The following is a 27,060-nucleotide window of genomic DNA, read 5'->3' as shown; positions in this document are numbered from 1 at the left end:
CTATTGTTTGATGTGGTAGGTAAGAACCTTTATTTCTGTTTGGTTCATTAATGGAAATAAAATGTAAATGGAGAATGATTCGTGATTTTTTTTTAAAGAGCCTTTCTGCCATTTACAGTTGTCGTGTTCACACCTAATGCTATAATATATATTTTCAAGTAGCTTTTCCAAATCATTTGACTCAATGCAAAAACGTTTTCTCTTTACAGTCACATTTTAACACTTTATGTAATATTTAATTGGGTACTATAGTCATAGGTACCATAGTCATAAGTATAACTGGCACAAATAGGTTTGGAAATAAACATAACTTGGTACTTGATGGAAGCAGATACGTAAGGAAAGTAGATATTAAAGTATAGTCTACTAATGCTAAATGTCCAGTGAGTTGTGACTGTCACTGTTTTACAGAAAGAATGGAGAACATCAGTTAATGAAATGAGTAGGTAAGTGAAGGGTAAGAGAACTTCCAGTACATACCAAAATATTAATGTTAAATGAGTATGTTGGGCATTATAGGATACTTTAAAACAATTACAGGTAGTCATCACCCCAAACTTGTAAGGTCAATTAGGCTGCAGTTAATGTGTCCTGAAAAGACAGACTCTTCAGCAAGTGCTGTTGGGAAAGCTGGACAGCACATGTAAATCAATGAAGTTAGAACACACCCAAAAATAAACTCAAAATGGCTTAAAGATGTAAATATCAGACATGATGCCATAAAACTCCTAGAAGAGAACATAGACAAAACATTCTCTGACATAAATCGTAGCAATGTTTTCTTAGGTCAGTCTCCCAAGGCGGCAAAAATAAACAAACGGAACCTAATCAAACTTAAAATCTTTTGCACAACAAAGGAAACCATCAACAAAACGAAAAGACAACCTACGGACTGGGAGAAAATATTAGCAAACGATGCAACTGACAAGGGCTTAATTTCCAAAACACATAAACAGCTCATACAATTCAATAACAAAATACCAAACAACCCAATCAAAAAATGGGCAGAAAAGCTAAATAGACATTTCTCCAAAGAAGACATACGGATGGCCAACAGGCACATGAAAAGATGCTCAACATCGCTAATTATTAGAGAAATGCAAATCAAAACTACAATGAGGTACCATCTCACAGTGGTCAGAATGGCCATCATTAAAAATTCTACAAATAATAAATGCCAGAGAGGGTGTGGAGAAAAGGGAGCCCTCCTACACTGTCGGTGGGAATGTACCTTGGTGCAGCCACTATGGAAAACAGTACGGTGATTCCTTAAAACACTAAAAATAGAGTTGCCATATGATCAGCAATCCCACTCCCAGGCATATATCTGGACAAAACTCTAACTCAAAAATATACATGCACCTGAATGTTCACAGCAACAATAGCCAAGACATGGAAGCAACCTAAATGTCCAGCAACATGAACATGAATGGATGTTCATGAATGGATAAAGAAGATGTGGTATATATATACAATGGAATACTACACTCAGTCATGAAAAAGAATAAAATAATGCCATTGGCAGCAACATGGGTGGGCCTAGAGGTTATCATACTAAGTGAAGTAAGCCAGAAAGAGAAAAACAAATACCATAGGATATCACTTATATGCAGAATCTAAAATATGACACAAAATGAACTTATTTATGAAACAGAAATGGACTGACACACATAGAAAACAAACTTATGGTAACCAAAGGGGAAAGTGGGTAGGAGAGGGATTAGGAGTTTGGATTAGCAGATACAAACCACTATATACAAAATAGATAAACACAAGGTCCTAATGTATAGCACAGTAAACTACATTCAATATCCTGTAATAAACCATAATGGAAATGAATACGAAAAAGAATAGGTATATATATGTATAACTGAATCACTCTGCTGTACACCAGAAACTAACACATTGTAAATAAAGTATACTTCAATAAAAATAAATAAATAAGCAAATAAATAAATAAAACTGGGAAAAAATTCATGGGAAAGGGGAAATCCTAGGAAAGTTCTCAGTCAAAGGGGAATATGTGAAGGAAGTTGATAATAATATCCTGTGCTTGTGTAGCACTTTTTATTTTACAAAGCATTTTTACAAATATTATTGAATCATCAGAAAAGCTCATATAGATATTATTTACACTTTACAAACAAGAAGCTGATGCTCAAAGAGAGTAAATGACAAAAATAACAAAATTTGCAAATAAACAAACTGAGTCTTGAATTCGGGTTTTCTATGTTAAAAAAAAAAAACCTTTCAGTAAGGCTCCATATCACAGTCCATGAAAAAAACTGATTTACCATAGGATGTAGCATTCAATTTCTTACAGGCTACGAAACAAATTTAAATATAAGGAAGGGAGATTTTCAGAAGGTGGCAGCACCAGTGCAATTTTTTAAAATCTCAAATCACCCCATAAAAACAAAGCACTATGATGGTAATAAATCAAACCCTACAAACAACAACAAAAAAAGGTGATAAGTCATCTTACAAACCCCAAGGTATGGTGTATAAGGACAAACTCTGATAACTCCAAGACCCAAGTGGTAAATAGTAACTGCCATGGAGAAAGCAGAGAGAAGTAATGGGATGCCTATTGGACCTGAGAACAGGAAAAAACCAAATATCCAACAGATACTTGCTGGAAAGCATAGTGAGCCAATTTGAAAAATAGTACCTGAAACTGAAGTTTCGGACACTTCAATTCTGGGGAGAATGCAAGGGGTCGATTGTAAGGGGTGAAGGGGCCAGAGAAGTCTGAGGTCTACAACTTTAAAAATTAAAGGACAAAGTCTTCTAGGACAAAGTCTTATGCTGGGGAGAATCTGCTATAAGTAGAATTCAAATTGTCCAGGACAAAAAGGCAAAGGAAAGAGATTTTAAGTGGAAACACTTTCATTGTTTCACTAATTAATATGTTATTTGGCATTACATTTTGGTAAATGGTCTTTACCATGTTTATGTAGTATCTTTGTTTTCCCATTAAAGTTTTAAAATAGGAATAGTCAGTGAATTTTAACAACTTTTTGGCATGCATTCATATGTTTATATTTATTTCTCCTTTAACTTTTTGTGTGATGAATTACGATGATACATTTCTTAACGCTAAACTCATGCTTATGTTTCTGGCATAAATTCTTTTTGAGCATGGTGTTTTCCTTGAATATACTACAAGGTTCTATTTCTAATATATCTTCTAAAATTATTTTAATCTACATTCAGAAAAAGTGAAATTTATTTCGGAGCTTTTAAAAATGCCATCTTTATCAAGTTAGGGAATTAAGATTATATTACCTCCAGGCTTCCCTGGTGGCGCGGTGGTTAAGAATCCGCCTGCCAATGCAGGGGACACGGGTTCGAGCCCTGGTCCGGGAAGATCCCACATGTCGCGGAGCAACTAAGCCTGTGAGCCACAACTACTGAGGCTGTGCTCTAGAGCCCGCAAGTCACGACTACTGAAGCCTGCGTGCCTAGAGCCTGTGCTCCGCAACAAGAGAAGCCACCACAATGAGAAGCCCGCACACCGCAATGAAGAATAGCCCCCGCTCGCCACAACTAGAGAAAGCCCACGTGCAGCAACAAAGACCCAATGCAGCCAAAAATAAATAAATAAATAATTTTAAAAAATTATATTACCTCCATAAAGAATTTTTCATATTTTCCTTTGGATTTTAAAATTTAGCAATGATAGAGTTGCACAAATAGTTTTGTATAATTTAAAATCCTCTGTACCCATATTATACATTTCTATCTTATTCATTTTTGCACTGTGGTAAGAACGCAACAATTTTTAACAAAAATTTAAGTGTACAACACAGTATTTTTTTTTAATTGGGGTATAGTTGTTTTGCAATGTTGTGTTAGTTTCTACTGTACAGCGAAGTGGAGTTCCCTGTGCTATACAGCAGGTTCTCATTAGTTATCTATTTTATACATATTAGTATATATATGTCAATTCTTATCTCCCAATTCATTCCCACCCACAACACAGTATTGTTGACTCTAGGTACAATGTTGTACAGCAGATCCCTAGAAATTATTCATCTTGCTTAACTGAGACTTGATGTCATTGATTGGTAAATCCCCATTTCCCCATACCCCAGCCTGTGGCAACCACCATTCAACTCTTTGATTCCATGAATTTGACTAATTTAGATACCTCATATAAGTAGAAAAATGAGGTATTTGTATTTCTGTGACTGGTCTATTTTACTCAGCATAATGTCCTCAAGGTTCATCCATGTCGTCATATGTTGCAGGATATCCTTATTTCTTAAGGCTGAATAGTATCATATGTATATCACATTTTCTGTATTTGTTGATGAACATTTAGGCTGTTTCCATATCTTGGTTATTGCAAATCTTGGCTGCAATGAACAAGGGAATGCTAATATCTCTTTGATACCATGCCACTCCTTTCTGGCCTACAAGGTTTCTGCTGGAAAAAACACTGAGAGTCTTTTGGATGTTTCTTTGTATGTGACAAGTCACTTTTCTCTAGCCTCTTTCAAAATTCTCTGTCTTTGACTTTTGACAATATATGTGCCTCAGTGTGGATTATCTTTAGATTCATCTTGCTTGGTGATCTCTAGGGTTTGTGGATCTGTATGTCCACTTGCTTCTCTATATCTGGGAAGTTTTCAGTCAATTTTTTGAATATGCTTTCTGGTCTTTTTTTCTCTCTTCCGACTGGGACTCCTATAATGGTTGGCTTGATGATATCCCAAAAGTCCCCTAAGCTTTCTTCACTGTTTTTCATTCTTTCTGTTTTCTTCACTGACTGAATTATTTCCAAAGTTCACTGATCCTTTCTTCTGCTTGATCTAGTCTTATGTTGAACCCTTCTAGTGAATTGTTTTTCAGTTCAATTATTGTGTTCTTCAGCTCCATGACTTCTGTCTGGTAGTTTTTAATATCTTCTATCTCTGTGTTGAAATTCTCACTTTGTTCATGCATTGTTCTCTTGACTTCAGTGAACATTTTAAAAACAATATTTTTGAATTCTCTATCAGGTAAATAATACACGTTCATTTCATTAGGGTCAGTTTCTGGAGATTTATCTTGTTCCTTTATGTGGAACATCTTTGCCTGATTCTTCATATCTTTGACTTTCTGTGTTGTAGTCTGTGTATCAGACAAACCAGGCACCTCTCTCAGTCTTCATAGGCTGGCCTGATACAGGAGAAGACCTCCACCAATAACTCTGGCCAGAGATTCTAGGGGCCTCTACCAATTCTTTCTCTCCCCAGGAAGCAGCAGGCATCTGTGGTTCTTATATGCTTGCTTTGTGCTGAGCCAAGGGGAGGAGCTGTCTTTAATTTTTGCCAATTTGATTACTGTGTGTCTTGGCATGTTCTTCCTTGGATTTATCCTGCCTGGGACTCTGTGCACTTCCTGGGCTTGGGTGACTGTTTCCCTTCCCATGTTACGGAAGTTTTCAGCTATTATCTCTTCCAATATTTTCTCAGGTCCTTTCTCTCTCTCTGTTCTCCTTCTGGGACCCCTAGAATGTGAATGTTGGTGTATCTGACGTTGTCCCAGAGGTCTCGGACTGTCTTCATTTCTTGTCATTCTTTTTTCTTTATTTTGTTCTGTGGCAATGATTTCCGCCATTCTGTCTTTCAGGTCATTTATCCATTCTTCTGCCTCACTTATTCTGTTATTGATTCCTTCTAGTGTATTTTTCATTTCAGTTATTGTATTCTTCATCTCTTTGTTCTTTAGTTCTACCAGGTCTTTATTAAACATTTCTTGTATCTTCTCGGTCTGTGTCTCCATTCTTTTTTCCAAGATCTTGGATCATCTTTACTATCATTACTCTGAATTGTTTTTTGGGCAGATTGCCTATCTCCACTTCATTTAGTTGTTCTTCTGGGGTTTTATCTTGTTCCTTCATCTGGTACATAATCCTCTGCTGTCTCATTTTGTCTTACTTTCTGCGATTGTGGTTTCATTCTGCAGGCTGCAGGGTTGTAGTTCTTCTTGTTTCTGCTGTCTGCTTCCTGGTGGATGAGGCTGTCTAAGAGGCTTGCATGGGCTTCCTGGTGGAAGGGACTGGTTCCTGCCCACTAATGGGTGGAGCTGGGTCTTGTCCCTCTGATGGGTAAGGCTTTGCCAAGGGGTGTGTCTAGAGGGCTATGGACTCAGGAAGACTTTAAGCAGCCTGTCTGCTGATGGGTGGGGCTGTGTTCCCACCCTGTTGGTTGTTTGGCCTGAGATGTCCCAGCACTGGAGTCTGCAGGCTGTGGGGGTGGGGTCAGGTCTTAAGAAAATGGCGGCCTCCAGGAGGGCTCATGCCAATGAGTACTTCCCAGATCTGCTGCCACCAGTGTCTCTGTCCCTGCAATGAGCCACAGCTCCCCACTGCCTCCACAGGAGACCCTCCATTACTAGCCCAGTCTAGTAGGCCTGGCCCAGTCTCTTATGAGGTCTCTGCTTTTTCCCTGGGTCCTGGTGCACATGAGACCTTGTGTGCGTGCTCCAAGAGTAGAGTTTCTGTTTCCCCCAGTCCTGTGGAATTCCAGTGATCAAGCCCTGCTGGCCTTCAAAGCCAGATTCTCTGGGACCTCCTCCTCCCATTGCCAGACCCCCAGGCTGGGGAGCCAGACGTGGGGCTCAGTACTTTCGCTCCTGTGGGAGAACTTCTGTGGTATAATTATTTTCCAGTTTGTGGGTTGCCCACCTGGCAGGTATGGGATATGATTTTATCATGATTGCACCCCTCCTACCATCTCACTGTGGCTTCTTCTTTGTCTTTGGATGTAGGGTATCTTTTTTGTTAGGTTCCAGCCCTTTTTTTTTTTGTCAGTAGTTGTCAGCAGTTAGTTGTGATTTTGGTGTTTTCATAAGAAACAGTGAGCTCACATCCTTCTACTCTGCCATCTTGTCTCTGTCTCAAGTTAAGGTTCTTGACAAGAGCTTTTACTTTTGATGAGGTCCAATTTATGGATTTTTTTTAATGGATCATGCTTTTGGTATCATGTTTAAGAATTCTTCACCAAGTCTTAGATCCTGAAGATATTCTATGTTTTCTTCTAAAATGTTTTATATTTTACATTTATATCTATGATCCATTTGAGGTGATTTTTGTATGAAGTGTTAGGTTTAGGTTGAGGTTCCTCTTTTTTGTCTATGTATATCCAATTTTCCAGCACAATTTGTTGAAAAGATGCTCCTTCTTCCACAGAATTGCTTTTCCCCTTTTGTCAAAAATCAGATGACCATACATGTGTGGGTTCTCTATTTCTGAATTCTCTATTCTGTTCCATTGATCTATGTGTTTATCCCATCACCAATACCACACAGTCTTGAAACTCAGTAGAGTGGTCCCTCCCATGTTACTCATTCCCAAAATTATTTTAACTATTCTAGTTTTTTTGCCTTTTAGAAAATATATATTCACAATAAATAAATATTTCACAATGTGTACATATATATCAAATCATCATATTGTACACTTTAAATATATAAAATTTTATTTGTGAATTATACCACAATAAAGCTAGGGGGAGAAAGTTGAGAAGAAAAAAATGCCAAGAGCTTGATAGAAAAAGGGGAAAAAACATTAACCGACAATTATTAAAAGATATAAAAATGGCCTTTAAACATATTAAAACATTTCAAATTCACTCAAAATCAGAAAAATACAAATTAAACAGTACCGACCTGCTACTTATCACCTATCAGTTTGGTGAAAATTAAAATGTATGGCATGGCAATATATTCTGTTGCTTAGACTTTGGGGAAATAGGCACTCTGATACACTGCCAATGGAAATGAAAACTGGCAAAAACCTTCTGAAGGGGAATTTGGCAATATCAAACAAAGCTACATATGCAATTAGCATGAACACTACCTTCTCATTTCTAGGAATTTTCCTCCACAAAAATATATGTGTGTAATATTATTTGCTGATGATAGTGTATAATTTCAAAATAATATAAACAATGTAAAAACCCATACATAGGAGAGTGATTGAATAAATTACGGTACATCTATAAAACTGAATACTATGTAGCTATAAAAAAGAGAATGAGGAATATTTCTATAAACTGATATGGAGTGATTTACAGGATGTATCTTTAAGTTTAGAGAGGAAAGTGGAAAATATTATGCTACATTTACATAAGGAAAAAGGGGATACAAGGAAATATATATGTATCTGCTTATTTGTACAGAAAGAAATACAGGAAAAATAAACCAAGTACTATTGAGATTGATGAATGAGAAGTGGGTGGAAAGAATAAGGACATGGGAACAGGTTAAAGGCTTTGAATACACTTTTTTGTATAGTACTGACTTTTAGAATCATGGAAACATTTCACATACTCCCTCCAAATCATCAGCAATATCCCAAATGTGGGGGCAAACCAGAATGAAATACAAACAGTAACATATGACCCTAACTGAATTAAAAATGAATAACATGACCATACTGAATAGGTCTGGATAGAAAAGTACCAATCTAAATAATTTGGGGAAACATTATTGCAACCTCATACTGTCAGGCTAAAGAACTGAACATATTGGGTTGACCAAAAAGTTCCTTTGGTTTTTAAGTAAAAATAAAAGACACATTTTTCCTTTTCACCAAGAACTTTACTGAACAACGTATTCACCATTTTGTTCCACTACCTTCTGCCATTTTTCAGGCAACTTCATAATTCCATCTTCCCCAAACTTTTTAATCTTTTTGAGCAGAGAACTGCTCCAGGTGCCTTTTACAGTCTTCCAGGGAATTGAAACTTTTTCCATTAATTTTTTCCATTAAGAGAATTTTGTAAAGACTGAAATAAATGGAAATCCGAAGGTGCAATGTCTGGTGAATACGGCAGATGAATCAGAACTTCCTAGCCAAGCTGCAACAGTTTTTGCCTGGTCATCAAAGAAACATGCAGTCTTGCATTATCCTAATGGAGGATTATGCATTTTTCTGTTGACTAATTCTGGATGTTTTTCGTCAGGTGCTGCTTTCAGGTGGTCTAATTGGGAGCAGTGCTTGTTGGAATCAATCGTTTGGTTTTCTGGAAGGAGCTCATAATAGAGAACTCCCTTCCAATCCCACCATATACACATCATCACTTTCTTTTGATAAAGACTGGCCTTTGGTGTGGTTGGTGGTAATTCATTTCACTTGCCCCACGATCTCTTCCACTCCACATTATTGTATGGTATGCACTTTTCATCACCCGTCACAATTTGTTTTAAAAACAGAACGTTTTCATTATGTTTAAGTAGAGAATTGCATGCAAAATACGGTCAAGAAGATTTTCTTCACTTAACTTCTGTGGAACCCAAACCTCAATGCGAATAACATAACCAAGCTGGTGCAGATGATTTTCAACGCTTGATTTGGATATTATGAGTATGTCGGTTATCTCCTGTGGTATAACTTTGATTGTTCTCAATTAATGTCTCGATTTGTTAAAAATATTTTAATTAATTATTTGGCTCTGCTGGGTCTTAGTTGCAGCATGCAGGATCTTCATTGCAGCATGCGGGATCTTTAGTTGAGGCATGCGAACTTTTAGTTGCAGCGTGTGGGATCTAGTTCCCTGACCAGGGATCGAACCCAGGCCCCCAGCATTGGGAGCACGGAGTCTTAGCCACTGGACCACCAGGGAAGTCCCCAATATCTCAATTTGATCACTATCAACTTCAACTAGTCTACCTGACCATGGAGCATCGTCCAGCAAAAAATCTCCAGCACGAAACTTTGCAAACCACTTCTAACATATTCAATCAGTCACAGCACCTTCTCCATACACTGCACAAATATTTTTTTGCATTTCAGTTGTGTTTTTACCTTTCTTGAAATAATAAAGCATAATATGCCGAAAATGTTGGTTTTTTCTTACATCTTCAATATTAAAATGGCTATACAAAAATTCAACAATTTTGATAAGATTTTTTTAAATGCATGCTGATATGACAGCTGTCATGATACAATCTACCAAAATTATTTCAAATGAAGTTAGAGACAACTAAACACTACTAGAGCCATCTTACAGAAAAATCTGAACGAACCATTTGGCCAACCCAATAAACACTGTTCTCCAGTTCATATATTTGCTTTTCACAGAGGCATGGGTTAGTTACTCTAAAAATACTTTACATGTATTCTAGGATTGAGCAAATAAACAAACATATTGTGAATAATAAAAAAAAAGGAAAAGGATGGGACGTTTGAAATGGGCTGTATGGTACAGAGTAGGGAATGGTGCAAAAGGCATTAAACAGCAGAGGCCTGTGACCTACCCAGAAATCCATAAACCTCTGCTCTGGAACTTAAGTTTCAATGACTCAAAAGAGTACTGGATGACAGGAGGGGAAGGCTGTTCCATGGGAACTGGGACTAAGGGAAGAGGTTATATATTCTTCTTTCCTTGGGGCCTGATCCTGGCTCGTTGTACTGGCTGGGCCTCTGAAAGTTTCCTCTCCTTGGTATACTCCTCTATGAAGACAGCAGGAGCTCAGCTAAGGAGCACTAAAACTGTTGTTCTTTAAGGGTGGTTGCAAAGTAAGGACACTCCAGAAGAGAGAGAGCTCAAGAGAAGTAGGAAGAGACATAGTCAAAAGGTAGGTGTCATCATGTAATACTCTGAGGGTGGGAGCAGCTATCCTTCTGGCAGGCAGCATAGCTTTGATCTTTGGCCAAACAACTGTGTCACTGACAAAGATCTGGGTCCAAGGGAAGTCAACTCACAGACAGAGGTCTGGGATCATTTCCTGTTTCACTTGGGCCATGACAATGACAACCCCAGTTAGTTACTTTGCCTGCCCCCTGTCTTGTCTTCTATGAAATCAAGTGGTCATGGATAAGGTTTGGAGTGATGTTTCTTCAAGGAATGCCGTTTAGAGCATTTGAGAAAGGGCCCTTCCCATATTAAGCTGCATGTCACTTTATTGGTAATTGTGACTATTCTTCCAGGGATGCACTGTAGTGGGAATCTCTTTATAATGAAATAGTCTTCCCTAGGAACCTGATGATGTTCAGAGAACTAGAAGAAAAAGCAGAAAAGGTGTCCAATGTCCTGCTCAAACAAGGAAAATGGCATACTATTAAGTTGAAGCAAAAGAATTATTTGTCAAGAAGTTCCCTGTTTATACACATCAAAATGGGAAACTAGTTTTGCTTTTATTCAGGATGACTGAGTATTCAGAGGACGACCTGGATTCTTTTGTGACAATCAGCACTTGCTCAGGGCAAAAGGGAATCCTGACCTTAGATGGCACTGTCTTTGGTATCAAGCCTATATATATTGAGCATATGGTTTACAGCATATCTTTAAAATCAGGTGAGTCTTGTGTAATCCGTGGAGATAAACAAGAGGAGCTCTTAAGCACTTCACAATTTCAGAGAAAAATAGAACCTTCCTCAGTTCCTATGCCCTATATGTGGCCACTTCCCAAGTATGTACAAGTTGACTGTGGTTGACAATAAGTGTTTCCAAATGTGGAATAATAATGTTACCAAGACCACAAAGATGTTAATAGATGTCCATGCTCTGGTCAACAGGTACATGAAGGATATAATGTGAAAGCGGTGCTTACTGGGTTAGGGATATGGATAGAGAAAACTCTTGTGCAAATCTTCCTGAATTTGCAGGAAACACTTCAAAATTTTAAACACTGGAAAGACTGGTATCTCTTGAGAGGGGTGAAACATGCTGCTGCTCATGTGATTATTGGCCAAATTCTTGGGAAGTATGAGGACCATGCATTTCTCAGTGTTATCTGCACTGCCAAGAATGCAACCAGTGCTGAATCTTTCTTTCATGAAGATATACCACATTTCACAGCTTTCATAGCTCATGAGGTTGGCCATGACTTGGGAATGAAGCATGACCATGTGGCCTGCAAGTTCCATGGCCAGCACCTCTGTACTATGCATGAATTTATTACTGTAGATATGGGCTTCAGCAACTGCAGCTTCCACTATTTCCACCAGTTGTTGCATAAGCACAGAGAGGGCTGCTTATTTAATAGAACTGAGCTCCAAAACTCCTTTTGAAAGCCATATTGTGGGAATAAGATATTAGATAAAGGAGAAGAATTTGACTATGGCAGTGTTTTTGACTGTCAAGAGGATCACTGTTGTCTGCCCTCATGCCAGCTGAGGAAGGGTTTAAATTATGCATTTGGATCTTGCTGCAAAAACCGCAAATCTCTAAAAGCAACCACAACTTGCCACCTCAGTGTGGATAAGTGTGACCTCCCAGAATACTGTAATGGCACCCCCAAGTGCTGCCACATGGATACCTACAAGCAAGATGGCACTCCTTGCAAGGAACAAGGTTATTGTTGCCAAGGCTGGGGTTGAAGCCTAGAGAATCTGTGTGTTAAAATCTTTGAAAAGGGCACAAAGGTTGCCCAGGAAAGTTGCTAACATTAATGAATACCAAGGGAGACAGGTTTGGAAACTGTGGCCGTGAATCTAAAGGGATATTTAAAGTCTTCAGCAAGTGCAAGGCCAAAGGTGTAAAAAGTGGGAGGCTGCTATGTGAAAACATCCAAAGGCTCCTATGCTTTGAAAAACATCAAACACCCAGTTCCCCATGCAGAACACGTGGTGTTGGGGTGCAGAGATTTTTTTGAAGCTACAGACTGGGCTGATGAGGAGGAGGTGAAGGATGATACAACATGTGGTTCAAGGAAGATCTGTATTAATCAAAGCTGCATAGATACAACTATACTACACTATGACCGTAAACTGGACAAGTCATGGAGTCATGGGAGGGGTATTTGCAGAAATTTTAAGAACTGCCACTGTATCTATGTCTATGCCCCTCCTACATGTGAATTCAAGGGTTACGTAGTTTGAATAGTGGCCCTCCTACTCTCAGTATGATGAAGAGTTGATAATCCCAACCTTGCCTAACATTTTATTATTTTTCATTCCTACTATCTTTTTGTTTGCCTACATCTATAGAATATCTAAGACCAGTGTCAATGCAAAAAATTCATCAGAGAAGCAAGATGAACAAACCTGACATACATTTGATAATTATCTTCTTTCTGGTAATAAAGTCAAATATGAAGTGATACCGATAGGACATTTTAAGAATTGGACTCCTTAATTCTGGTGTTCCTCAAGGTCTACGGAAATGAGAATCTTGCTTCCATCTGTCTTTCTTTTTTTTTTTAAAGAAATTCACGTTCTTCTTTATTTATTTATTTATGACTGTGTTGAGCCCTCGTTTCTGTGCGAGGGCTCTCCCTAGTTGCGGCAAGTGGGGACCACTCCTCATCGCGGTGCGCGGGCCTCTCACCATCGTGGCCTCTCCTGTTGTGGAGCACAGGCTCCAAACGCGCAGGCTCAGTAATTGTGGCTCACGGGCCCAGTTGCTCCGTGGCATGTGGGATCCTCCCAGACCAGGGCTCGAACCCGTGTCCCCTGCATTGGCAGGCAGATTCTCAACCACTGCGCCACCAGGGAAGCCCCATCTGTCTTTCTATATGCTGAATTCTTATTAGTTTTTAAATTAAAAGAAGTTAAAGCAGCTCTCTAGGTAAAGCAATCTTTCTTGTTCTGTGCTACCCAGTAATCTGTGCTATACATCTTGGGAGGCCTCAAGATGTGTTCTTGACATAATGAAGTCAGGTTACCATCCATGGTAAGGCTGAAGCTCATGGCCTAAAACCTAAAGAGCTATTATTGAGCTCCCTAACATTTCTATTGAGAACTCCTTTGGAAAGATCTCTGGAACTTACTTTTCAGAGTATACTGTCTAATGCCCCATTATAATCTACCCTGTCAATTTTCTCTAATCTTAAGGATTTTGCCTTGCACTGACGAAGGGAATTTATCAGGTGAAAAGCATCTGATTATTAGTTCCAGATGTTTTAGTTGATTGTCATTCCAGTTTTTGTCCATTTGGCTTTCCCCTTTGTTTTGGCATCACAGTATCTGATGCCCTGGCCTCAGTTTGGCCTTGTTAATGACTTAACTGGAGAGACCAAACATCACTTGTTATGTGACTAAAGAGGAAGAAACATTAAACATTCCTACCCATGAATGAGCCTCTTCAGTGTGGGAATCTTTTCTTTCCCCAAAGGTTAAATTCTACTTGTTAGTCATTCATTCATCTGTTCATTCATTCAATAAACATATATTTAGCACTTACAGCCAGATTGAACCATGTAAAATTGATGATATTAGACCATTTTCACCTACAAAAATGGCAAGTTCATATGGTTCAACCTAATTCTACGTCCAAGCACTATGAAACCTACCTTGGGTTTTTGCTTATAAATGAGAGTTGAGAAGTTTTTGATTCAGAGTTTTAGTCCTGATTTCTCTTAAATCTTATTATCCACGGTAACTTCAAAAGACTGGCCTTAATTTTCTGGAGCAGGAAGGTTCCTATTGTTAAGGCCTAGAATGGGATGGAATATGTAAGAGACTAGGATGTGGTGTGTATGAGGATCCCACTATCACTTTTTTTTTTAATTAATTAATTTATTTTGGCTGCGTTGGGTCTTCATTGCTGCATGTGGGCTTTCTCTAGTTGCGGTGAGCGGGGGCTACTCTTCTTGCGGTGCACGGGCTTCTCATTGTGGTGGCTTCTCTTGTTGTGGAGCACAGGCTCTAGGTCGTGCGGGCTTCAGCAGTTGTGGTTCGCGGGCTCTAGAGCGCAGGCTCAGTAGTTGTGGCGCACACACTTAGGTGCTCCGCGGCATGTGGGATCTTCCCCGACCAGGGCTCGAACCCGTGTCCCCTGAATTGGCAGGCAGATTCTTAACCACTGCGCCCCCCACTATCACTTTTTTTGACAGCTTCTGTCCTTGCTTCTTCTGAGTTTCCAAAACTCTTCAAAGAATGTAAACCCAAGACTTTGTACAACCAAAAGGAGAGTAATAGCAATGTGAAGACCTGAGAAAGTTGTTGCATGCCACACTACTTCCCCCACAACCATGGAGTAGAGAGCTTGGAAATACTTTATATAAATAATAACTTGGAATTTATTTCTTGTAGAAGAGACTTAGACAAATCTAATATTTATTGAAATAATATGAGTCTATCTCTTAGGTGGAAAGTGGCTTCATCTCCCTGAATAGTGACTTTACTTGTGAATCTGAGAATAATGATTAGATCCCACCCACTTCACCTAGAGTAGCTACTAACCATGGCACTACATTCCCTTTCACTTCCGTAGTTTAAGGCACGGTTAGAAAAGACTTAAGATGTTCTTCCCAAACACTCTTCCCAAACCATTAGTGTAGAATCATTCCAGTTCTGGATGTTCCAATTCTACAGTTTCAAAGAATGGTGGAGGTGCTAGTAGCAAAAGCAATGGTAGACTCCAATGGATCTAGGCCCCTGCTATAGAATCTCTTCTGTGAGCATAATAATGGTGTCTGGGTGTCTGCATCATGCCGAGCCTCTTGCTTTAGTTGGTAGAGCTTGTACTGTGTCCAGCCGTATACTCCACAGTTGAGCAGACCCTGAGATGATGCTGTTAGAGCCTGGAGGAGATGAAGGGGTGATGGAGCCCATCCTTCAGGTTTTCAGAGAATTGGGGAATAGTTTCCATTCCTTATTTATAAATCACTGTTATATTTATTCTATCTCAAAAATCAAAATTTGGTGTCAGTTTTTAAAAAATATTTTTCTAGCTCTTCCTGAACTCACTCTTCACACCGTACCTTGTTATGGATGACTTAAGAGTTAGTCATATTTCTTAGTATATACATAAGGATAATGAAGTTGTTTCAATGTCCCTCCTTATTGCCCCATTTCCCAGGTTAGGCTTGAAGAAACTGCCCTATCACCATAGTTAGATAGCCCAAAAAACCCTTCTTAAATCTGATAAAGGATGAAAAGAGAGAATCATTTTTTCTTTACTTCTTTCTCTCCATTCACCTGGAATAGCTAATTTACCCCATTCATTTCACTCTGGGTGAGAGAATCATGTCACTATCAGAGTTTCATAAGAACATTATCTGGTAGATCTTGTCTTTTGTTACCCATCCCTTAAAAAAAACCACATCAATGAAATGAAGTAGGCCTGAGATATACATGCTCTGGAATGCATGGCAGCACTTTCACAAAGGTATCTACCTCATCTGTGAGGAAATTTCCACATTCTTCAAAACTGAATATAAATAATATATTTTCTCTCTCGCAATGCAGAAAGAAATACCCTAAGGGAAAAAATTGTGCTTACTGAATAATGGCAACGTAAGAGAACAGGATAAGACAGTATAAGAACAGAAATGCTGGATGTTGAAGGTGTTACCTGGAGAACATAGAGGGCCATGTGAAGTTTGGTGTCCTGTGGCTTAGTCATCTTTATGATCATCAGAATGACAGCTGTGAAAACACAAAGTATAAATCTTGCTGCCAGCCCTGGCCGCCTGAGCATAATTTTTTTCAGTATACACACCTAAGCATTGTGAGAATTATAGGCATAATGAAGACTAGCAGTGAGATTAACCAGTTATATAAACCACTGGCCTCAGATCTCCAACCGCTATTCCTCATTGATTAAACTTTGCAGATTATTAGAGTAGCAATGGTGGCAAGACATACTACAGGAAGATCATAAGCTACAATTCTTAACTTCTTATGTTTACCAAGCCCTTTCATAAACATTATCCTATCTGATCCTCACACTTTAACTTTATGTAGTAGAAAGGGCAGGTGTTAATATCTCTGAGTGCTGTCAGTACATTTCCTCTCATATCATCTCACATCTAATTCTCTTAATTTCTAAAACATAAGAAGATATGGGTGGAATGAAGGTAAATTTTACATGCTGGACAGAAATTTGTAGTCATCCTTCTTGGTGAGACTATTTTGCTTGACCACAATCTAATGGTTACCCTTTTCATTGCCCAAATCTTTCCATTAAGATACTCACCTGGGCCCCAGCAGCAAAAGAAGGCCACTGGGTAGAAGCGTACTCGCTGCTCCACAATGTGAATCACTGCCCACTGTTCACTCCCCAGAAAGCCAGTCGATTTCAGAAACTTCTTATAAAGTGTCTGGGCTTGAATGAGTAAGACCTAAACATGGGTATAGCAGTGAGTAGTCTGCCTAAGACTTACTAAAACTTCCCAGGTCTAGTCTATCATTTTGGAGAGATCCTTCTCTTAGGATCTGACAGCAGGAAAGACCATCCTCCTGTCTTTACCATCTGAGACCAGGCTTTTTTTGAGAGAAAATTATCTCTAGAGTGATCTTTTGCTTGGCCAGGTAAATGGACAGATACTAGTCAAACTATATATGTTCAATACATAAACCTTACATCAACCCTCAGGCTTTTATTTTTCTCAATGAGGTTAATCACAATATGCATGGGAAGTTAAAACTAAGATCTAACCAGGTTCTCTTTTAAAACACTTTATTAAAGGCTGTGCTACAGGGAGATCAGCTCGGTGCTTTGTGACCACCTAGAGGGGTGGGATAGGGAGGGTGGGAGGGAGACACAAGAGGGAGGAGATACGGGGATATATGTATATGGTGAATTACATATACAGTACAGCTGATTCACTTTGTTGTAAAGCAGAAACTAACACACCATTGTAAAGCAATTATACTCCGAAAAAGATGTTTAAAATAAATAAATAAATAAATAAATAAATAAATAAATAAATAAAGCTTGTGTTAGAAAGTGTTCTGTGCTTAATACCCCTAAAATAAATACTTTAGCACTGTGACAGAGATTAAATTCTCAACTCCCAGAAAAAAAAGTTTTAGGAAGTCTCTTCTTGCCCTTAGATGGAAAACAGATTGTTTTTCCCTTCCATTTGGGAGCAATTTGAGTACGGTTTAGTTAATGAAATAAATATAAATAAGTTCAATGTCCTTTTTGTGGGGAGTAAATTAGGTAATAAAATCTGACCAAATCTGAAACTTTTCCTAATAATCCAGATCCACTCTGTAAGTTAATAACCCAATTAGTTAAGGTTAGCCATGTAGTTTCCTTTCCCCACAGACATAGGAATCATAAAGAGGCTTGAACTTATTTGAGAATATTTACATCTAGTAGAATCAGTTCACCGTTTGCTGATTACAAAAGAATCAGAATGCCTGTCCTGAATGCCCACTGAAGTCTGGGTTATTCTGAAGGAGCAAACAGGAATTCCTAGGGTGCCAGGTTTTGGGAGACCTGTCTCTCCTGTCAATCAGTTCTAAATGAAAACCATCAAGGCCATTTTAATATAAACTAGTCATTGTGCATTCTTTACAAAGCTGCTGATTTGATCTAAGCTATCTCTGTAACTTATTTTTGAATTGTCAAAGAAAATTTTCCACAATTGTATTTCATTCACAGATGTTAGCTGTGCTAGCAAAAAGAAAAAAACTGTGGGATAAAGTTGGTCTGCAACCAGATAGTTTATAATCCCTGAACTAGCATATGAAAAGAGGAGAAAATGAGAAACTGATACTGAAAAGTAGATATGGACAAATAAAAGGCATATTCACTTGCTTACTGATTCTGTACTGGGCAGTTATATATAAATAATGTATTGTCCCATGGATGATTACTTGTCCATCATTCTCATGATGTCAAATGAGTATTTAATAACTGTCTGAGTCACTCAGCACTTTAAACCCAGTTAGACCTAGCGTAAATGCAAATTTATAGTCAATAAAGAACTGAGAAAAGAAAACTCTTTAATTATTTAGAAAATTAAAACAGAGAAGATGTCCTGTGTTCCAGAGTATCATACTGTATAAAGAATATACCTGACACATACTAGTTTTCTGGTCTGGTCCTCCATGAGGATCCACAAGAACACATTATTTCTAGAGTGAGCATAATTCTCACATAATGAATATAGGCTCTTTTCCCCACTCATCATTTGATCTTGGGAAGTCCAAAAGACTGAGGTAGTAATTAAATTATCAATATCTACTAGACACTTTCTTAGTTCTAGGACTATAAAAAGTGCCTCTCCGCCCCATCTTTCCCAGGCCTGGGAATACTGCCCCATCCCACCCAACCGCCCCCTCTCTTTCCATAAAGGCAAGTAGGGTGGCACCATACCACAATGGTGAGGAGGCTGAGTAGAAAGCTGGCCAGGAAAATGATAAGCCCATAAAAATAAAGTGTGCTACAGACTGATGTGTTGGCAGAAGGCAGGACTTTAGCCATGGCTGTTGGTGGTGAGTACATCAGGATACACCTAGGAAGAGAATCAATGGTCAGGAATGCTGCTACAGGTATAAGACCAGAGAGATACCTATTTGGTGTAACAAAAGTTAATGAGTATGTAATTTAACTTATCATTTAGCTAAGCCTTGCCCATAACACCTTGTTCCTTCTCACCGACACATTATCATCTAGTCATTTTGTGTTATATTTCTGCTTATATATTTTTGGCCTTGACTGTACAACTTGTCCAAAGCCCATTTCAAATACAAGCACCTTGGCCAGAATGTATGTACAAAGTCTTCTTCAATCTTTATTTACAGAAAAGAATAGGTGTAGTCTATCATAAAAATGATAGGTTTGGTCCTTACTTACCTGTGGCTCTGGCTGAAGTTGCGGAAACATTCACTGGCATTGCCCAAACAGAATACAGGTATCATCAATAGTAGAGGTATCAGGCTGGGAGGAAAAAAACTTATCACCCTAATATTCAGACTTTTTATGCCATTTTCCCTTTGCAAAATATTCTCCTGTCCTTCTTCCAACTCCATCACCCCACCCACTCTCCACAAATACATATACCTTTAATTCCTTCAAGAAAAGTACCTCAAAAACTTTAAGTATACCTTCTTTTCAAGTTCCTGGGGAAGTGGAGTGGGGAATGTATTTTATACCTGGGTGAATAAACCCTAACAGAGTTTCACAGAGACTCTCTGGGAGCTGTATGATCAGATTAAAAATCCAAGTGGGTAATCGTGAAATGAAAAATCTACCAAGGAGCTCTGTGATCAGTCTGTTTCACTTTTTCATGGTGACCAGTAATAACTTCATTCTCATCAGCTCCTTCCTGAGAGCTTTTCCAAAGCTCAGCTTTAAGCAACCAGTTATTTATCCAGCTAAATATATCCAGATCCCTATAAGAGGAAAAGATCTAGGAGTAAAAGTTATAAAGTCTAAAACCAACTCAATGTGGCTACCACTTTAGATGAGATCCAGATCCTTTCTGAGCTTAATAATTTTAAGAGTCTCACCCAATGTTATAAAGGTGAATAAGATCTTGAAAACCACCTATTACAACTTTTCATGATATATGAAAAGGAATTAGAAGTCAAAAGACTTAAAGGGAAATATTTATTGAAGGTCACATAGTTAATGGCAGAATTGGGACTAAAACCCAATCTGAAACTTCAAATTGCTTGCCTATTTTACCTGGGAAAATGGAATCAATGATCACACATTTGTTTCTTACTTAGTAAAGCTCTGTGAGGACCCAGGAGTGACAGAATCAATGGAAATAAGGGCATTGTCCTCCTATTTGTTCCTACCTAGACCCAAGACTAACGAGAGTCTACACCCTTGCTAGGAAGGAAAGCAAAAATCTTACCTTGACAAAATGATGGCTGTTTGACTAACTCGACAGGTATAACCTATAACCTATGAAAAGAATAAATTTGAGTAATGTCTTAGGATATTGCCAATCATATTACAATAAATACCAGGTCATCACTTACCATTTGATAGTACAAAAATTCCCAACAGCAGGTTTGCTTCAGTTAAGCAATATTTGATATAAAATCCAATGAAATAGGGGGCTTCCTTGGTGGTGCAGTGGTTAAGAATCCGCCTGCCAATGCAGGGCACATGGGTTCGAGCCCTGGTCCAGGAAGATCCCACATGCCACAGAGCAACTAAGCCCGAGTGCCATAACTGCTGAGCCCGTGCTCTAGAGCCCGTGAGCCACAACTACTGAAGCCCGTGTGCCTAGAGCCCATGCTCTGCAACAAGAGAAGACACTGCAATGAGAAGCCTGCGCACTGCAGCGAAGAGTAGCCCGCGTGCAGCAACGAAGACCCAATGCAGCCAAAAATAAATAAATAAATAAATTTATTTTTAAAAATTCAATGAAATAGATAGTTCCCTAGCACTGAAGATAACAGAATTTTATCTGTATTACTATATTCTAAGAAGTACAACAAAAGCCACAAAAAGGGCCTGTAGAAAGTAGCTTAATATAAGATTTGGATACCACAACAAATTCTCTTAAGAATAAAGGCAAATATGAAATCACACCATAATCCTTCATCTTCTAATAATAGTTCAATCCTCTCCTCTTTTAGATCAAGGGAGGTGTAGACTTTTCAGACCATATGGGTGGAGTAAAAGTCTGTGTATAAGACGACCAGCAGAAACCATTATAGGCCAGGTTTAGTACAATAGGGCAGAGTCAAAAAAGCCCTTTGAATGTAAGACCTATCTAGAAGAAAGAACATTTCAAAAATTCCCAGTTGTATTAGACACTGTAAAACAACTTACAGAATGGCCCATATCCACTAGGAGTTTATAGAGAGAGATTTTGAACAGAACGTCTTCATATGATAGAAAACAAAATTTTTTCTACTGGGTTGGCCAAAAAGTTCCTTCGGTTTTTAAGTAAAAATAAAAGACACATATTTCATTTTCACCAAGAACTTTATTGAACAACATATGCACCATTTTGTTCCACTACCTTCTGCCATTTTTCAGGCAACTTCATAATTCTATCTTCCCCAAACTTTTTAAACTTTTTGAGCAAAGAACTCTTCCAGGTGCCTTTTACAGTCTTCCAGGGAATTGAAATTTTTTCCATTAAGAGAATTTTGTAAAGACCAAAACAGATGGAAATCCAAAGGTGCAATGTCTGGTGAATACGGCAGATGAATCAGAACTTCCCAGCCAAGCTGCAACAGTTTTTGCCTTGTCATCAAAGAAACTTGCAGTCTTGCGTTACCATGATGGAAAATTATGCGTTTTCTGTTGACTAATTCCAGATGCTTTTCCTCAAGCGCTGCTTTCAGTTGTTCTAATTGGGAGCAGTACTTATCGGAATTAATCGTTTGGTTTTCTGGAAGGAGCTCATAATAGAGGATTCCCTTCCAATCCCACCATGTACACAACATCACCTTCTTTGGATGAAGACTGGCCTTTAGTATGGTTGGTGGTGGTTCATTTCGCTTGCCCCACAATCTCTTCCATTCCACATTATTGTACAGTATCCACTTTTCATCGCCTATCACAATTTGTTTTAAAAACAAAATGTTTTCGTTAAGTTTAAGTAGAGAATTGCATGCAGAAATACAGTCAAGAAGGTTTTTTTCACTTAACTTCTGTGGAACCCAAACCTCAACGCGATTAACATAACCAAGCTGGTGCAGATGATTTTCAACGCTTGATTTGGATATTTAGAGTATGTTGGCTATCTCCCACGTGGTATAATGTTGATTGTTCTCAATTAATGTCTCAATTTGATCGTTATCAACTTCAACTGGTCTATCCAACCATGGAGCATTGTCCACCGAGAAATCTCCAGCACGAACTTCGCAAACCACTTTCGACACGTTCGATCAGTCACAGCACCTTCTCCATACACTGCACAAATCTTTTTTTGCACTGCGTTTTTACCTTTCTTGAAATAATAAAGCATAGTATGCCGAAAATGTTGCTTTTTTTCTTCCATCTTCAATATTAAAATGGCTACACAAAAACTCACCAATTTTGATCAATTTTTTAAAAATGCACACCGATATGACAGCTGTCACAATACGATCTAACAAAATTGTTTCAAATGAACTTAAAGACAACTAAGCACTATTAGAGCCATCTTACGGAAAAAGCCAAATAACCTTTTTGGCCAATCCAATATTTTAAGGCAGAGATCATATTATATTCTGGAATGCCATTGTTAGGGATCAATAAGGATTAAGTGAGCAATTAATCAATAATCAGAGGTGGGTAACTGATTTGCCCTAAGAACTTTGGATCAGGAATAGCAAATGATTTAAAGTAGAATGGCCAGTGTCGACTTCAGGTAAAATGGGAAATAAGTAAAATTAGTCTTTGGTGACCTCTCCCACTCACGTTTCTTCTTCTCTTTTTATTCTATCCTCTATCCATCATCAGGTGGCTATCTTGTGTTTAACTGTTGTTCTTATCCACTGTCAATGAATCGCTGGTAAAAAAGCTTACTAGTAATAGTTTAGGGCCGAAGTCTTCCTGGGGTATTTAAAAGAGAACTCAAAAATGAAAAACAAATCTTCCAGGCTCCTGATATAAAGCTATAATGACAGAATAATAGGAAGTGGGGGCAAATTTGGGGATAGAGTTTGTCTTCTTGGAACTAGTGTCATAGCATGGGTTATAAAGAGAAGTCTCAATACTGCATTTGTATGCATAGTAAGCAACAGAATATTATATATGAGAGTTAATCTTACATCTCTCCTTCTATTTTCCTTCAAAAATTAAATTGCTCTGTAAGCAACAAGGATATATTATATGGCACAGGGAAATACAGCCATAATCTTGTAATAACTTTAAATGGAGTATAATCTATATAAATATTGAATCAATATGTTGTACACCTGAAACTAATATAATATTGTAAATCAACTATACTTTAATTTAAAAAAAAGATTAATTTGTTCTGCTACCAGGAGCCCAAGACTCAGGATAATATTCCCCCATGTTGTCCTCATCTTTGGCTTCTGGTCTCATGACTACTTCTTTAGAGAATAACTCTGTGGCTGAAGAACTCCTCTCAAATTCCAGTTAGTCTCTTAGCTTATGAGTGAATGAATGAATAAAAACTTTAAATACTATATCTATACATTTCTTGAACTTTTTTGACATTAATCTGCTTGAAGGGAGGGAACTGAACTAACTGTTTCTTTGTAGTACCTTCTAGCTCCAGGATTGTAGGATTATGTAAACAAACATGTCAAATGGATATATAGCCATGGGTCATTACTAAATTGCAGGGAGCTAAGAAACTATACAAGTTGAAAATATAAAAGAATAATTATAAGGGTTGAATCCTCAGAGGTAAACAAGAGATAAAGGGATCAGAATATAGTCCTGGGCTCTACAATACAGTAGCCACTAGCTCCATGTGGTTAAATTAAAATTAAGATTAAATAAAATAGAGATTAAAAAAAAGATTAAATGAAATAAAAATTCAGTTCCTCAATCACATCAGCCACATTTCAAGTGCTCAATAGCCACATATGACTAGTGGCTATAGAACTGAACAGTACATAAAATATTTTAATCATTGCAAAAAGTTCTATTGACAGTACTTGTACAGACTGTAGTATCTAGTCTGGGATGCTGATAAGGGGGTCTCATCATATTAATTTTTCAAGGATTTCCTTACTGCACTTTGTCCTTATAACAAAAAAGAAAAAAAAGAGAGAAAAAAATTTAAAAGCATTCTATACTCCTGCCCTTTTCCAGCAGTATGCATCTAGAGCAAGGCTACAAAAAGCAAGAAGAGTATCTTCTTAAGAAGTCAGTCAGGTGAGAATTTAAGAGTATTGTAGCATTTTAGAGCTGGAAGAAGACATTAAAGATCACATAGACCAGCACTCCATTTTCATGATGAAAAGTTGAGACTCAGGAAAGGGAGATGACGTGTCCAAGGACATACAGGAGATAAATGACAGAACTAGGTTTATAAGACAGATCTCCTGATTCACTTTCAAATGCTCTTTTCACAGTGCTATAATACCATTTATTCATTCAACAAACATTTGCTGAGTTTCCCCATGTACATGACAGTATACCACTTTCATTTGTTCTAGAACTGATCTGTAGGCTCTGGAAGAAGTATTTTGGGAGGATTTCCAGATTCATTTACTCCATGGTGCTCTTGAACAAAAATTCCCCTTCAAAAAGCCACAACAGAATGGATACTACAGAAATAAAAGGGCTGGAATATTTGTAAGATATGTACAGTAAGATTAAAATACATAAAGACATTTAAAGAAATGAAAATTGCTAACATCATAAAAATGTCTTCTGTTAAATCACTTAGTGATATACTGAAAGAATCAGAAATAAGAAACTAAGTGTACTATACAATAGAATACTATTGAGCAATAAAAAGGAATGAATTACTTAGACACACTACAATGAATGAACTTCAAAAGCATTATGCTAAATAAAATAAACCAGACACAGAGACTACATTTTGTATGATATATGAAATGTCTATATGAAATGTCCAGAAAAGGAACATCTATAGAGACAGAAAGTGTATTAGTGGTTGCCTAGAGTAGGGTATGGAAAATGGATTAACAGTAAATGTGCATGAAGGATCTTATTGGGGCAAATAAAATATTCTGAAACTGATTTATGATGATAATTTTACAACCTGGTAAGTTTACTTTTAAAACCACTGAATTGTACACATGAAATAGGTGAACTATGTGACATGTAAGATATGTATACACAAAAAAGAATCCAGATGTACTGACTCACTGACTTTGTGTTCTCCTCTCTTTTTGTAATAATAGACAGTGCCCAAAACTCTTTGTGAACCAAAGAAGGAAAGACAGTTGCTCCCTGGATCCATCTTGTTTTCTGATTACCACACATGAATTCCTCTGCCCTTCTGCAAACCAATACCTGTTACCCACACATACCAAAGAAATACATCAGAGCAGAACAAACACCCTCCCTTTCCAATACCTGTAGCCCAAATCCCACGTTAGCTGGCTGAGCACTTTCCCTAACTGCTCTCCAAGATCTTTCTCTTTACTCTAAAAATAATGACGGATTGGCATAGAGCCAAGAAGGATTTCCCTTACTGAAAGGAACCAGGCAGGAATGGCAATACTATAAATAATATTTCCTAGAATCAAATCCTGTTGGTGGTGGCGGTGATGGCAAGAGAGAAGAGGAAGTCATGTCAACAGACTGGAAACTCCGCCAGTGCTGAGTGCTAACTGTTTGTCAAGGATGTATGGGTTTGTCTTAGCATACTGTTCATAACTATTAGCTCTGAATAAAACTTACCAGTGGAACTGTGCTCTGTCCACTCTGGTGGGGTTTCATCCTCAGCTCTTTGTACAGGTACCAGATGTAATTGACAGTGTAGAAAAATGAGGAAATGTAGAATATCTAGGTGAAAATCAAAACAGCCCATCATAACTGTCCCACTATGGCTTCCTTCAACTTTCTACATTATTTTCTGCTGTAAGAATCCTACCTACTGGTCTATTAGTAACTTACCATCTACTATCCATACCATGCAAAATAGGGCCAAGTCTGGGAAACCTACCCAGGCCTAAAATATGTCCCAGCTTCCTTATTTTATCCTTTTGAATGTTCAGAGGAACCACAGCATTATCCACCTCCTCTCACCCAACTGTTCTAATTTTATGAGGATATCATAGAATCTTTTTCTATTTTATTTTTTAATTGAAAAGGACATAAGGGTACAAATGACCTTATTTACAAAACAGAAGTAGAGTCACAGATATAGAAAACAAACTTATGGTTACCAGGGGATAAGGGGTGAGGGATAAACTGGGAGATTGGGATTGACATATACACACTACTATATATAAAATAGATAACTAATAAGGACCTACTGAATAGCACAGGGAACTCTACTCAATACTCTGTAATGGCCTATATGGGAAAAGAATCTTAAAAAAGAGTGGCTATATGTATATGTATAACTGATTCACTTTGCTATACACCTGAAACTAACACAACATTGTAAATCAACTATACTCTAATAAAAATTTTCAAAAAAGAAAAGGCCATAAGAATTTCCATTTCTAATAATGATAGCCTAGGCTGTCTTAACCAAACTTTCCAATCAAAAGAACTAAATATGCTGAATAAAATGTTTTTTAAATCTTTAAAAGCATCAAAGAGCTGACAAGATCACAATGAACCAGCAGCACAAAATCCAAGAGAAGGAATTTCTGCTTCCACCTTTGATGAAATAACATGAATAGAATTTGTCTTTCAGCCTTAAAAACTAAAAATTGGACAAAATATGTGAAAACACCCTGTTTTCAAACACTGGATAACAATCATTACAGAACAGTAATTCCTGAAAGAAGAAAAGCAAACAAATTGAGTTCATCAAGTTCCCCAGCTACCTGGCTGGGAAAAGTGAGTGCAGTGATGGGGAATC

The 27,060-nt window shown here is 37.9% G+C and overlaps 1 protein-coding gene across 5 annotated transcripts in view; it reads right to left on the bottom strand.

The window, feature by feature from the left end:
• Nucleotides 1-14,956: 14,956 nt before the first annotated feature.
• TMEM116 (transmembrane protein 116) overlaps nucleotides 14,957-27,060 on the bottom strand; it is a 105,600-nt gene continuing 93,496 nt past the window's right edge. For 4 of the 5 annotated variants that reach the window (XM_036823836.1, XM_036823835.1, XM_036823832.1 and 1 more), the window contains exons 5-11: nucleotides 25,926-26,030; nucleotides 20,482-20,531; nucleotides 19,473-19,556; nucleotides 18,993-19,131; nucleotides 16,860-17,004; nucleotides 16,236-16,309; nucleotides 14,957-15,462 (exon numbers count right to left, since the gene is read on the bottom strand). In XM_036823836.1, the coding sequence (XP_036679731.1) occupies nucleotides 15,256-15,462; nucleotides 16,236-16,309; nucleotides 16,860-17,004; nucleotides 18,993-19,131; nucleotides 19,473-19,556; nucleotides 20,482-20,531; nucleotides 25,926-26,030 (804 nt within the window). In that variant the 3' untranslated portion in view covers nucleotides 14,957-15,255. The remainder of the gene's footprint in view (nucleotides 15,463-16,235; nucleotides 16,310-16,859; nucleotides 17,005-18,992; nucleotides 19,132-19,472; nucleotides 19,557-20,481; nucleotides 20,532-25,925; nucleotides 26,031-27,060) is intronic. The other variant, XM_036823834.1, reaches the window with a different exon arrangement.

This window comes from Balaenoptera musculus, chromosome 14 (genome assembly GCF_009873245.2).
Source record: "Balaenoptera musculus isolate JJ_BM4_2016_0621 chromosome 14, mBalMus1.pri.v3, whole genome shotgun sequence".
Lineage (NCBI taxonomy): Eukaryota > Metazoa > Chordata > Mammalia > Artiodactyla > Balaenopteridae > Balaenoptera > Balaenoptera musculus.
Note: the sequence above shows the minus strand (reverse complement) of the source record. Positions and strands in the feature narration are given on the sequence as shown.